Source organism: Rhopalosiphum padi, chromosome 1, assembly GCF_020882245.1.
Source record: "Rhopalosiphum padi isolate XX-2018 chromosome 1, ASM2088224v1, whole genome shotgun sequence".
Taxonomy (NCBI): Eukaryota; Metazoa; Arthropoda; class Insecta; order Hemiptera; family Aphididae; genus Rhopalosiphum; species Rhopalosiphum padi.
In genome coordinates, this window is record NC_083597.1 from 45,286,429 (window position 1) to 45,299,462 (window position 13,034).

Sequence of the window (13,034 nt, forward strand, 5' to 3'; positions counted from 1 at the left end):
ATTAAATTGTACTACAGAAATGAAAGATAATAAGTACAAGTGTACAATGTATAAGTATAGGGATTAGGGATCATGAACCTTGTATTGTTTTCATCAAAGTTAATCTCTGTAAAATATTTTTTTTTTTAAGTCAGTGGTCATTGTGTATGTTTGCCGACATAGAAGCATAAATTATTAATTACATGTTAGACTTGCAAACTATATGTATTATGCTTGTCTGTATGTTCTATGTACAAAACATGAATAACGTGTACGTCTAATTAATTATACATTAATGCTGAAGAGCAAATACGATACTTTTTTTTTCTTATTCGTATTGCTTCGATTGTGTTTGGCCAAATTAAAACTTCGATAACAATCGCATAAAAGGACAATTCAATTATTTGGTAGCGCCTCTAAGCCTGCAATGACTTCATTGTGATATTGTTTATTCTACAAACAACGGGGTGCCGCCAACTAGTATTCTGCTATAGACGTAATCACGCACAAGATACATGTATTAATCAACCAATGACCCCGACATATTGAAAGTGCGCCAACTGACCATGCCTAAGCATGTGGGTGCACCAGTGGTACAGCAGTGAAATACAACTGGCCGTAACCATATTTTCCATTCATGGTTTCCACGAACACCGTTCTATCGAAATGTAATGCGATTTTGTTGTAAATTCAATAATATTCGAAAATACCTACATATTATAATATCAATATTTATGTCCCATTTGCACCATGATTGACCGGCTACGAAAGAATTGTTTTATAATATAATCTTTTATATTATTAGGATTCTGCAGTCCTATCTGCAGGCTATCCCTCCTACGTAAACTCATTCGTCTGTTATACATTTGTATACTGCGAAGTGAACTATTTACTTTAATAATATTCAATATTATTGTGTCAATATTATAATATATGAAATAACATGGTAACTATTAAGTGGTGAATAAAAAATAAAGATATTTAAAACGAATACATTGATGACATTTTACCAAACATTAAATTATAATACCAGTATTATATAACAACAATCATACTATAGGCATGTAAACATTTAATAAAACTAATCTAAAAGTGTAAGATACAAAGAACAACTGATTAAATCGTATAATATACTATTTTAATACTAATATTAGATTTAGAGAGAGCATTATTAAAAATGTTTTTATTGTAATAACTAAAAATGAATATTATCCGACTAGTTTATAAATTATGTAGCCATCATCGTATTTAAAACGATACATATATATATAGGTACACCATGTCGTCTAAATAATCCAGAGTTGATCAATGAGTAAAAATAAATCTTTGTAACCTTAAAACTCATTCAACGTTAAAATAATTAGTTTATACTCTAAAACTAAAACTAAAAATGATTCTTATTTGAGATTTAATAAATTAACTTAATCAATCATCCATAAAAATATTCAGCTGACAGCGTTGCATTTCGATGTATAGTTTTTTTTTTTTTTTTTTAATTTGATTTGTTTTTTATGACATAACCTGTTCAAATGAGTAGAAGAATAAGTGAATGTGATGAGCGGAAAAAATACGTGTTTCCCAGAATGAAGAAGCTTCCAGTGAATGAACTTTGACGGGTATTTAATTAAGGTATACTATTGTTTGTTATATTATATTCGTTTGATGTTTGATTTTAGTTATGATAATACATGTTGCTTTATACTTCACGCGTTAAGATGCTGTTCTCGAACAATAATATAATATAATACGTCCGATAGGCCTTCATTCACGTAGGCACTGAATTGGAAGTGCCCGTCAACATTTCTATCCGTATAAAACGATTACATATATCGAAAAGCCGAAAACTCATCATATCGCTTTCTGTACGAGTTCAGTTCGACTTCAACACATTCCATAGTAGGTATTATACATAGCCTCTCCGTTTCAATTTTACGCGATACTATAATTATAGTATTTACTAATATATAATTATACGGAATACCTTTAAGACAAAACACGCGCGGTAGATACCAGCAACTATTATGTCTATTATGGCTACTTATTATATGAAACAATATCGTGTAGACACTGATGTCGAGCCAATTGGATATTTCGTGTCATTGGAAATCCAGAAAACCGACCTCCGTCAAAAATGCGCTCTCGTATGCCTTGATTTGAAACAGTCCCATAGATCTATATATGATGTGTGTGTGTGTGTGTACGGCCCACGGACACATTCCGAACGCGTCCGACCAAATACACTGAGTGTCAGAGAACACAATAATGTATATTATATGTTATATTATTATAAACTTCATCGTCGATGTCGCCGACGTCTTACGTATTACAATATATTTTTATTTTTGTACATTCGGTACAGATATTATTGATAACGTTCTCGGGCTACACTATTAAAATAATAATGATATTAAAGGCACAAATTAATATTATCATTATTGCCGCGGTGACGACGCGACGTCGACATCAAAGCTCCCGCGCGGACGTCACCACCACCGCCGCCGCCGTATATTCAGGTCGGTTCTCCCACTACGCGTCGTCCGGCGGCTGCCACAGCCTCAGCGCGCGCGCTCCTATAGATCACCTCTATCACCGCCACCGGGACTTAACCGCGGCAGTTTGTTTGCGTACGCGGTCAACTGTAGTCGACGTCTCTCGACGAGGATATGCCGTTTCTGGTGGTCACAAACCATTTCAAGTATTGTTTACATGATTATTTCGGTCATCATCGTAGGTATTACAGAGTCCGGTGAATCACGTTTACGCAGTCGTTTATTTTAGTGATTTCATAGGCCGCCCCTACGTCGAATTCGGACGTTTTCGTAGTCGTTCGTCGGAGTACGCGTAATATTATATATAACATATCGATTTCGAGTTCGCGCGCGGTTTTTTTTTTGTTTTTGTTTTTCTCTGGTTCATCGGAGAATATTTTCATTCCGCTGCCGAACAAACAAGCAAACGCGTCCGCGGTCTCCAGGACGTTCCTCACTAGCTAGCGGTGTTGTTTTCGAGACCCGTTAATTTTTATTATTTTTATCGTTATCACTGCCGTTTTACGATTTTTTTATTACCTAAATTACATTTTAACCAATCGATCCCGAGTACCGCGTCGGTGTTCACACATATACGCAAACTATGTTGATATACCCGACGGCGGGCAGCGGGGCGATCAGTAGCCGTATGAACGCGTCAGGCCAAAAGGGCGGCCGAGCCGCAGCTAAGGGTGCAGTGCAGCGCAAGGCAGAGGCCAACAAGACCAAGAGCAGTAGTAAACAGACGGTGCTGTGGAAGCACGCAGACGTCGAACAGGGAGTGGTCGTGGTCGACGAAAAACAACTAATGCGTCTGGTCAAGACGGAACCCATCGAGAACTATTACCGATTGGACAGCGAACCATTCGCCAAGTAAGTTTCTAGACATAATATTATATTGACTATATAGATGTAATTGTAGAAAATTATAATGTAGAAAGAAGTAACATATGATCAAATATATAAATAAATCGTTACTCAATATGTAGTAAAAGTATATTTCTAATGATTAGTTCGATTCATAACCGAGTATGAATATTTATTATAATATTATATTCATTTTTCATATAGTAACTTAATTAACCGACTGTAAAACATGATTTTTCCCGAGAAAATATAAACAAATATAAAGTACGGTGGTATATTGGCGTATCTCAGTTATAACATACCTCATTTCATAGCTAAATCGATATGTCAGTATATCTAACTGTGTTAACTAAATCTACCGAGATAGGTGAAATTCACCCGAATCGAATTAGATATGATGTTCGATATATTTTTTAATGTAGTTCAAGCTACTCTCTAAATGTTTCTATAATCTTTAAGAACAATTTTTAAAATTTTTATCAAAGTAATTTTTGATTCAACGTAGGGGCAGTAATCATTTACAACCTTATGGATACCTATGTATAAACAAAACAAATTTAAATACTGATAACAAAAATTGAAATGTATACGTGAGCTAACCTATATTGGTTAAAAGCGGAACTAAAAACACTCCCTGAGTTTCAAAAGTATATGTATGCAAAACTTGATGTCAATTGGTTCAAAAATTTTCAAGTCTATAAGCCTCAACAAAATATATATTTATACACACACACACACACACACATATATATATATAATATGTATTATATATAGAAAAAGAGAAAGAGAGATAGAAATTATAAATGCGAATAATATTAAAATGTACCACCTGCTGTGATGTGATTGCCTCTGCCTAGCTTCATCATAAATACGTCTCTGTCTATGCTCGCTAAAAAATCGGTTGCAACTTTCCACATGATTTTAATCAGTTTATATAGTTTATATTTAATATTTTGTGAAGAAAAAATAAATATATCTACACTCATTTGCGTTGTACTATTATGTGTACTTATATTTATCAAAATTAAATATATAAAAATATATAATATATTATTATTATATAATATAAACATATATATACGATAAATAAAATAGTATATCTGCCTACTAAGCCTCTTCTATTTATTTTGTGCGATAACTAGTAAATAGACATTATTAAATTTATTGATAATTCTCAAAACAATTTTTGCCTACGTTCATCTTCAGGCCTCAAGGGGTAGGTACATCTACGTAACCTACATAACCCCTTATAGTTTCATCAATATTTGCTATTTAATTTTTTATATAAGTATCTATTATATTATAATAAGTGTTTGGTTATAAATTCTCAAACAAGACTAATATTCGGTATAGTATGATATCATACAATTTGTAAATTAACTATAGAAAATGACCAACATTTTTTAATAGGTAAATACATCGATTTTTAAAAGATAATTCTAAATAATTAAATTGATTAAATTATGAACAAATATTACAATAGTATACAAGTATACAATTATACTTAATAGAATTTATAAGCTTGTATCAATAAATAATTCCAATACTCTATTCAGTGTACATATTAGACTTATGAAATAATTAATTAAAAAACCAGTAAAACAATAACTACGACTTTTTATAAAGATGATTATTACGTAATTTCTATACGGTTCTCATTCATAAATACTTAACAATTAACACTAATGTAAAACGATACTTGTACAGTATAAATAGTATAATATAAGAAACTCGAATACAACATACGTCATTCGAGTAAAAATGATCTACTAAGGATAAATTATGTTATGTTTAGCTCTTGAGATAACATACAAAAAATTAATAATATTATTATTCCAATACTTAATTTATTTTTATTACAAACATATTTCTAAGACTTAATTTAAATATAATGTAACAACATGTTGTACCCATGACTATGACTATTGACTAAATACTTTCAGTTTTCCTTGGATATTTAACCTATTATACCATGTTGATGTTTTAAAATCACGTTCATAATTGAATAGGATAATTATTATTAATTATACATTAAATTATGATAATTATAGCGTATTAACAAGACGTTAATTGTAGTATTATTAAACGTTTTGAAATTTTGAAGTTGATTTGTATTATCAATAGGTACTATAGTATATAATTTAAAACATGACGTATATACTAGAACCTTTACCGAGTATTAATGTCTTGTTAAGACACGTTATAATGTTAATTGGACGTTATTATTACTTTAAACGTTCGACTTTGGTCTCTAGTTTTATAAAAAATTTGCATGAACGTATGCGTGGATTATAATTACTTTAGTTCTTGAAATGGGACGAGGAAGTCACAATTTTAACAATGGTTATTTCACGTTCCTCACGTTCTATATAGTCACCGGTCACCGTGTAAATTTCAAAATTGCATGTTCGTTATTTATACACGGAGTACGCAAACGCAAAAAAAAGCGCGTGTCTTATACTCTTTATATTCTACATAATATATATATATATATATATATATAATATTTATATACTATAAATGAAATACGATGTTTATCATTTTTTTTCCTCTTATCGTTTTTATCGACATTTTATTATTATATACTTCGTCGGGCTAATTGATTATTATATGGGATTCGAACAATGTTTTTTTTCTATTTTTTTTTCTTGCCTTCCGTCCGTGTCGGACACACGACTGACATGCCGAGGACGAAACTGTCAATACATTATTGCGGACACGTATCAGGCCGGCGTATAGTTACGTATGCACGGCTCGATCTCAGTGCGGCAGATCCATCCGACTCTGCGACCTCTTTGGTAATTAACGAAAAACAACTATACCGGAATCGTATACAAGGATATATATTATCGTCGTGTGCGTACATCACATACTTGCGCAAAAGTACACACACACACACATACATACTCATTCGTATATATTTACTGATATTTTATACGTGTATTTATATATATACTGCAGTGGCTGCTACAACCGTGACAATTATTATACGGATGTCTCGTGCCATGACACCAGGGATTCACCCCGATAATACGACTATACCGACGACCGTTTAATGATCCATTACGTCGCACGTCTTGTACGTTTATGTAGCGTGTGTGTGTACGAGAACCCAAATTTGGTTATAACTTGGTTATAATCCCTTATACGTGCAACAGGGGCCATTTGTGCTTTTTTAGACAAATCGACGTATATACCTACTCTCCGTGATGTCTAGACTACGCCGCCGCGGGTATATCAATCTCGCGAAACACCGGTCTGACTATATTATAACGACATTAATCGACCGTACAACTACATAAATATTGTATTGCGGGGTCGTCATATTAACATCATATTTTACGAGACAACGCGGCGTCCGGTGATTTTTATCGAAAGGAAAAATATTATATTTTTAGGGTGCGTTATGGTGAAATAGGAAGTATACGCACGAACAAAACCGTATTGGAAAAAAAAAATTACAATAAATGAAAAAAACCCCTTTAGCAATGCCGTCGAGTTCGCTTGTATATAATATATAATAATAATAATATAATATCATTATCATCATAATCATAAAAATGATCATGATGTGACGACAATTAGTTCCTGGAAAATACTATTAAGGTTCGTCCTTGCAATGAAAACCCGATTCACCTCGTGGCGTTAGCGAGACGGTTGCAAAAACAAAATGGGTCATCGACTATATTATAACATAATAATAATGTACTCGCGCGCGTGAATATTAACGCGTATATTATACATTATTATAATAATAGTAATAATGTCAGTACACGATATTATATTATTCAGTAAGTCATATCAATTCTCGCAGACTACTGTCACAAATGTATTACGCTCGAGCACGTGTACGGAAGCTATATTCATTTGCACATATTAACCAGTGTGGCTGAGACGATAAGACATTAAATCGTATGATCCTGAAAGTCCAAAAGTAGGAGTGAAGAGATGGGGGAAGAGGGGCGTGTACTTATAATTGTCATGGCGTTCTCGGCGGCCGTCGTTTGTCCTTATTAGCCTTTAATGGTACATACTTCAACATCATTATATTTTATTTATCATATTATGTAATATGTATAAATATCAGGGACTAGAACTTTTTGAGTTTTTTTGATATTCGGTTCGGTAAATATAAATAAAGCAATACATACAGTTACGGTTTCAGCGTGGGGCTGGGGCATAATATATTATTATATTCTTCATAAAAATCCATAAATGTTGATACTGTTATTCAAAATAAAAAATATCAGATGTTTTGGTTGATGACTGATTTTACCAGTGCCAATATAATTTAACATGGATACGAAAAAAATCACGGTCAGAGACATCGGGAAATTCTTTGAGAACTATCGGCAGCCATCAAAATATAGGCACCGGTTTCAGTTTTTAAAATATTTAAATCAGGGTTCCGGTGAAGTTCTGATTTCAGAAATGTTTCTATTCTGTACATATTTCTACTGTTACAGTTCCTAATTCAATTGAATAATATGCCGTGTGTGGGAAGATTCTCAAGTCAAAACGAAATAGCACGGTACAATAAATAAATCTTCAAAAATCAGGATATAGCTTGGTTTTTGAAATCATTAAAACACTCTGGTACGCAGACTATGCACTAATTATTTTTCCACTCTCAAACACAAGTAACGACAAGTTTACTCGGATTTAATAACAGATTAGACATCTAAATTATATACTTTTGACAATGAAAATCAAAAGTGAATCGTCTATATAGTCCACGAAATGCAGGTGAATTGTATGCCGTATAACGTTATATTAATCCACGTGAACACGAACAACGTGTCGCATTCAATACGTTTTGAGCCGTCTGCCGATGGTGTAAATAATATATATATATATTCTGTGTTTAAATAATTAGCGATGTACACACCTGCATCCAGGCATCCAAGACAAGCAAATCAATTCTGTCAGCAGCTGTTATATATTATATATATATTATGTGCACGCGTTTGCACATACTTATGTGTTGGCTAAAGGCGCATATTATATTATATGTACGCGTATAATGTTTATATACCTACAATTCAATGCAAGTCGCGTGGAAGTACAATAAAATATACGGCGAGACGTACCTACATAATATAACATTTGTATTCGTCCTACACGTGGCTATACGACCTAAGTATATTATAAGTGTGGTACTCCGTGTACGCGTAAAAAAAAATTTGCGCGTGTCTCTCCGGCTGCTGCATCGGCGAACGGGTTTCGGCCGTGCCTGCTTACACGTCACGCGTATATATTATATAAATTATTAAATATAACGTATAATGTGTGTGTTTTAGTTTCGGGGCCCGATAAACTCTCGCCGTATACAGGTTACCTACGCGATATAAATATTATATTAAATCATATTATACATAAATATTGTGCGATTAATCTTAATCGTCGTATCAGATGACCGGATAATTGTCATGGTAGTTCTTTATGGATAATTGAAGTTCTGACAAAAAAATTATAAATATTCACTATACAAATTGCAAATGTATTTCAACAAAATTTTATCAACCCTCCCTCTCCCGCAAAATGAAACTTAATCGAAAACTCTATATTTTGTACAAGAGTGTCGATATAATAATATATAATCATTATGTTTCATAACAATATTTTACGCACCCACGTTCTGTATTTATACGTACCCGGTACAGTACTACCCAAATAACATAGACATGCTGTGAATCGAGTACGATATTGGAGGTGATTTTATATTTTAAAACTATTTCATCAGCATATAATAATATAATAGGTATACGAGTATAATTCAATTACAGCGAATCTCGTGCGGAATACGCAGTGCAGTCTGTACTGTACGCATGCGGATGACGTTGATTTGGACATCAATTAACGCGCGAGCGAGTATTTTTCACGCGCGAAACGCCGGTTGTATAAAAAATATTTATATTTTTAATAAAATATATCTTTGTGCGAGATCGTCAATATGCCATCGAGGAGATGACTAATGACTGCTAGCTCACGACAGACGGCACCATACCGCATATATCATTATATTACGTAAACATAGCCATTAATGTGTGCCCTTTATACATAAATTGAGGACCTGTGTTCAAAGAATTCTAAATTTTTTTTTTTGGAAATCTTTTTTAAAAATTTTGACGAGGGCTAATCGGCTATGATTTGAAATTCATATCATTTTATATGATTACTAAATAAAAAAGAGAGATAAATAATATTGATTTTTTTAGTTTAGACTTGAGACAATATGAATATAAAATAATCAACTATTAATAGTATAATATATAATGTATAGGTACTATTCATATGGGATACTCAAATTAAATCACGTGTAATCAAATATTAATATATTGCATAATCAATATTTCCTTTGGATGTTAAACAAATTATTTTTCTTGATAAAGGAAAAATGTAAACATGTGTGCTTATTTTTCGCTCGAAGGTTTGTTTTTATCCATTTTACTTTAATTTGTTTTTAAAAGTTTAGCGACACCTTTACATAGACATTAGATGATTTACGTTCTTCAACACCAATTTTATTTTGTTATAGATTGCCTATTACAAAATCTAGATGTAAGAATATCTGTTTCTATGTTATTTTATCTTCGATGTTTTCATTTTGAAACTATAGTGATATGAGTAAATATATTTTAATGGTTTAAACACATGTAACTTACATTTAATCCAGATATAAAATAACAACGATGTTTTAACAGAGATAATAGTTAAATTCACTTTAATATTGATACTTATAATTATAACAAAATAATCTCTGCTGAATGTAAATTTCCTAATTGTACGTATTAAAGACGATGCCAACTTACGTATAAGTGGATGAGACATTCTCAATAATATAATCAATTCATTTATCGACAAATTCAACCGTATATATATATTTAAAATAAACGAATAGAATATACATTAAAATGTTTATTATAAAGTTAAGTACCTGTAAATCGTGCAATTTATCAACACTGTTATCTATGTATAGATGTACATATATACAATTATGTATGCGTGGTGTGTACCGTACACCTCCGCGTAATACCTATAGGCCGTTCTAACTGGTGTGTCTGCACGCGTGCGCGTCTTCGTGTAAATTGTGCACACGTCGCATAACATATCGTTTTTGCATTTATAAGTACTAGCGTATATATATAAATATAAATATATAATAAAATGTCTTTCAGACGTTCGTTTTCGAGTCTTATTGGGATGCTTTTATTTTTCCAAAAAGTGGTTTTGATTTCCCACCTCCTCAACGATAATTCGTAAAAACCAAATGTACCTGAAGCGTGTTATTATTCGTTTTAAGGGATAGATTCAGATTTAGGTAGATCGTGCAAGTCTCCCGACTTGGATGGTACTTCTGGGCGTAACTCATTTTAATTCATTTTTACAAAACCATTGGTTCTTTAGAGCAAGGAAATTTACGAGCCTTTTTGTTTTTGGAGATTTTATGTCTGCATTTTTTGCTACTTTTTCTATTCCTGGATTGATACATGGATACTAATACTGCTATATAATCTTGATTATAGTTTATATTTTTTCTTTGAAGGTTTTTTTGATTTGTATTTGCTACTATTTGATTACAATCTTAAACGATGTACAGAACATCGCAAAAGATCAAATCTCGGATGAAGGAAGTTCATATTATCGTTAATTGTTGCCGCATAGCAAGAAGTTAGATTATATAGTACACATAATTACTGGGGCGTGACAGGTAATCCGGGGAGAATAAAAAAATAAAATATTTAAAGATTCGACGAGGTAGTGGGCGATTGTTTAACACTGCGCGATAACTCAACGCCACCAAATATGTACAATTTCAATTAAGATTTACTATAACGTGCGCCGCGCCGTAGTCTTTGCACACGCAGCACGTCGATTCAAAATGCCACCGTCGTCCATACATAATAATATAATAATGTATAATAAAATTAATAATATAATTTCGGCTGTTGGCTAACGGACGTAACGGGTACGACGATAATAATTATAACTTTTTGTCAGGAAATTCGCGAACCGCGCATATTACATACAACGCCTACGCGCAAAAACGCACATTATACGCGCATGTTATAAATTATCATTATTATTACTAGCAGTATTAATATTCTCCGGACGCGATGATTTCAACCGAAAAATTCCGAAAAATATCGTAAAACAACAAAAGTACGCGCGTGTAATATATTATTACATAATTCTTACACTCTGCGGCGGACTTGGCGCGGTGAACACATCGATCACGGCACAATATATAATATTACATATTATATATTTCATACACGGCATACATTGTATATTATATTACATAGCTGTGTGCACAGATGATGATGATGATGATGATGATGATGTACAGCGTTTGCAGTTTCTCACGCCCATCTCTTTGTTTCGCGATCGCGGTTTTCTTATGAAAAAATAAAATTCTGCCCGACTGGGACACTCCTGCGTGCGTGCGGCAGCGAGTACATATTGTCATAATAAATAATAGTACAATCATATACGTATATTGTGTGTGTCATAATAATATTAAAATTTGTGATTTCCCTCCTCACAACATCGTATACGCGAATAATAAGGTTTGTATACCGCGATGCGATAATCATTTTATAATGAACTTGATATTTATTAAATAGGTATATAATATTTAATCATATTTTTTTATTATGTATACACGTTCAATTTGTTTTTTTTTCATAGTCTATTTTGCGAAATTTTGTACGTGGTTTAACTACGTATTATATATTCTTACGGTTTTTAATAGTTTTGTTTATTCCTATAATACGTCGTCGCTCCCACATCCGAATCGACGTAAATCGACGTAAATTACTATTCTCAGGTGCTATTACTTCGTATTTATAATGTATAATAATTATATTGTCTACCTCACAATTACTACGCGATGTGTTTAGTATGATATAGTTACAACGAACGCACGCTCATATATAGGTAATAATATTATTCATAGCCGCATAGGTACAGCATCATTCGACCGCCGACTACCGAAGAGTGTATATTACACTCTTATTATTATTATAACGTCATTACGATATAAACACTCGATAAACCACGCACTGGACTTATCTATACACTTTATCATAATAATGATAATAATATTGTAGTACGCGAATGCCCACTGATTTAATACGGTCGGTGTATGCCCACGCGAATTATACAGTATCATATATATTCATATATATATTATTATATCAATAATATTATATAGCGATTATTTTCATTTTTCATCCACATTACTGTTATTATTATCATTATTTACTAAGTTGGTTGTCAAAAAAAAAAAATAAAAAATAATAACGGCAATATCTACTACCAATAATTTCTCGTGACGTCTATATGGTTTATTTTACAACTCAATCGAAACGATTATTATAATAATATTGTTGCTACGTCGCAGCTGTCGTGTACAAATATTTAATATTATAATAATAATTATGTCTACCCGCTCGCGTTCTATGTTTTTTATACATATATTAAGTGTTTTATCACTGTTTTACGTCGAAATACGATTACATATTATTGTTTCGATATAACTTCGGCCAATGTGAAGTATATTAAATATTTGTCCTTATGGCTTATGATGACGTCCTTACAATATTACTATACTTAAAAGAAGAAGAAAAATAATATAAAAATATTACATAACGAAAT

General features: G+C 32.3%; 1 protein-coding gene across 2 annotated transcripts in view; it reads left to right on the top strand.

The window, feature by feature from the left end:
• The first annotated feature begins 2,575 nt into the window (after positions 1 to 2,575).
• LOC132928664 (death-associated protein kinase related-like) overlaps positions 2,576 to 13,034 on the top strand; it is a 40,112-nt gene continuing 29,653 nt past the window's right edge. For both annotated transcript variants that reach the window (XM_060993484.1, XM_060993491.1), the window contains exon 1: positions 2,576 to 3,380. In XM_060993484.1, the coding sequence (XP_060849467.1) occupies positions 3,112 to 3,380 (269 nt within the window). In that variant the 5' untranslated portion in view covers positions 2,576 to 3,111. The remainder of the gene's footprint in view (positions 3,381 to 13,034) is intronic.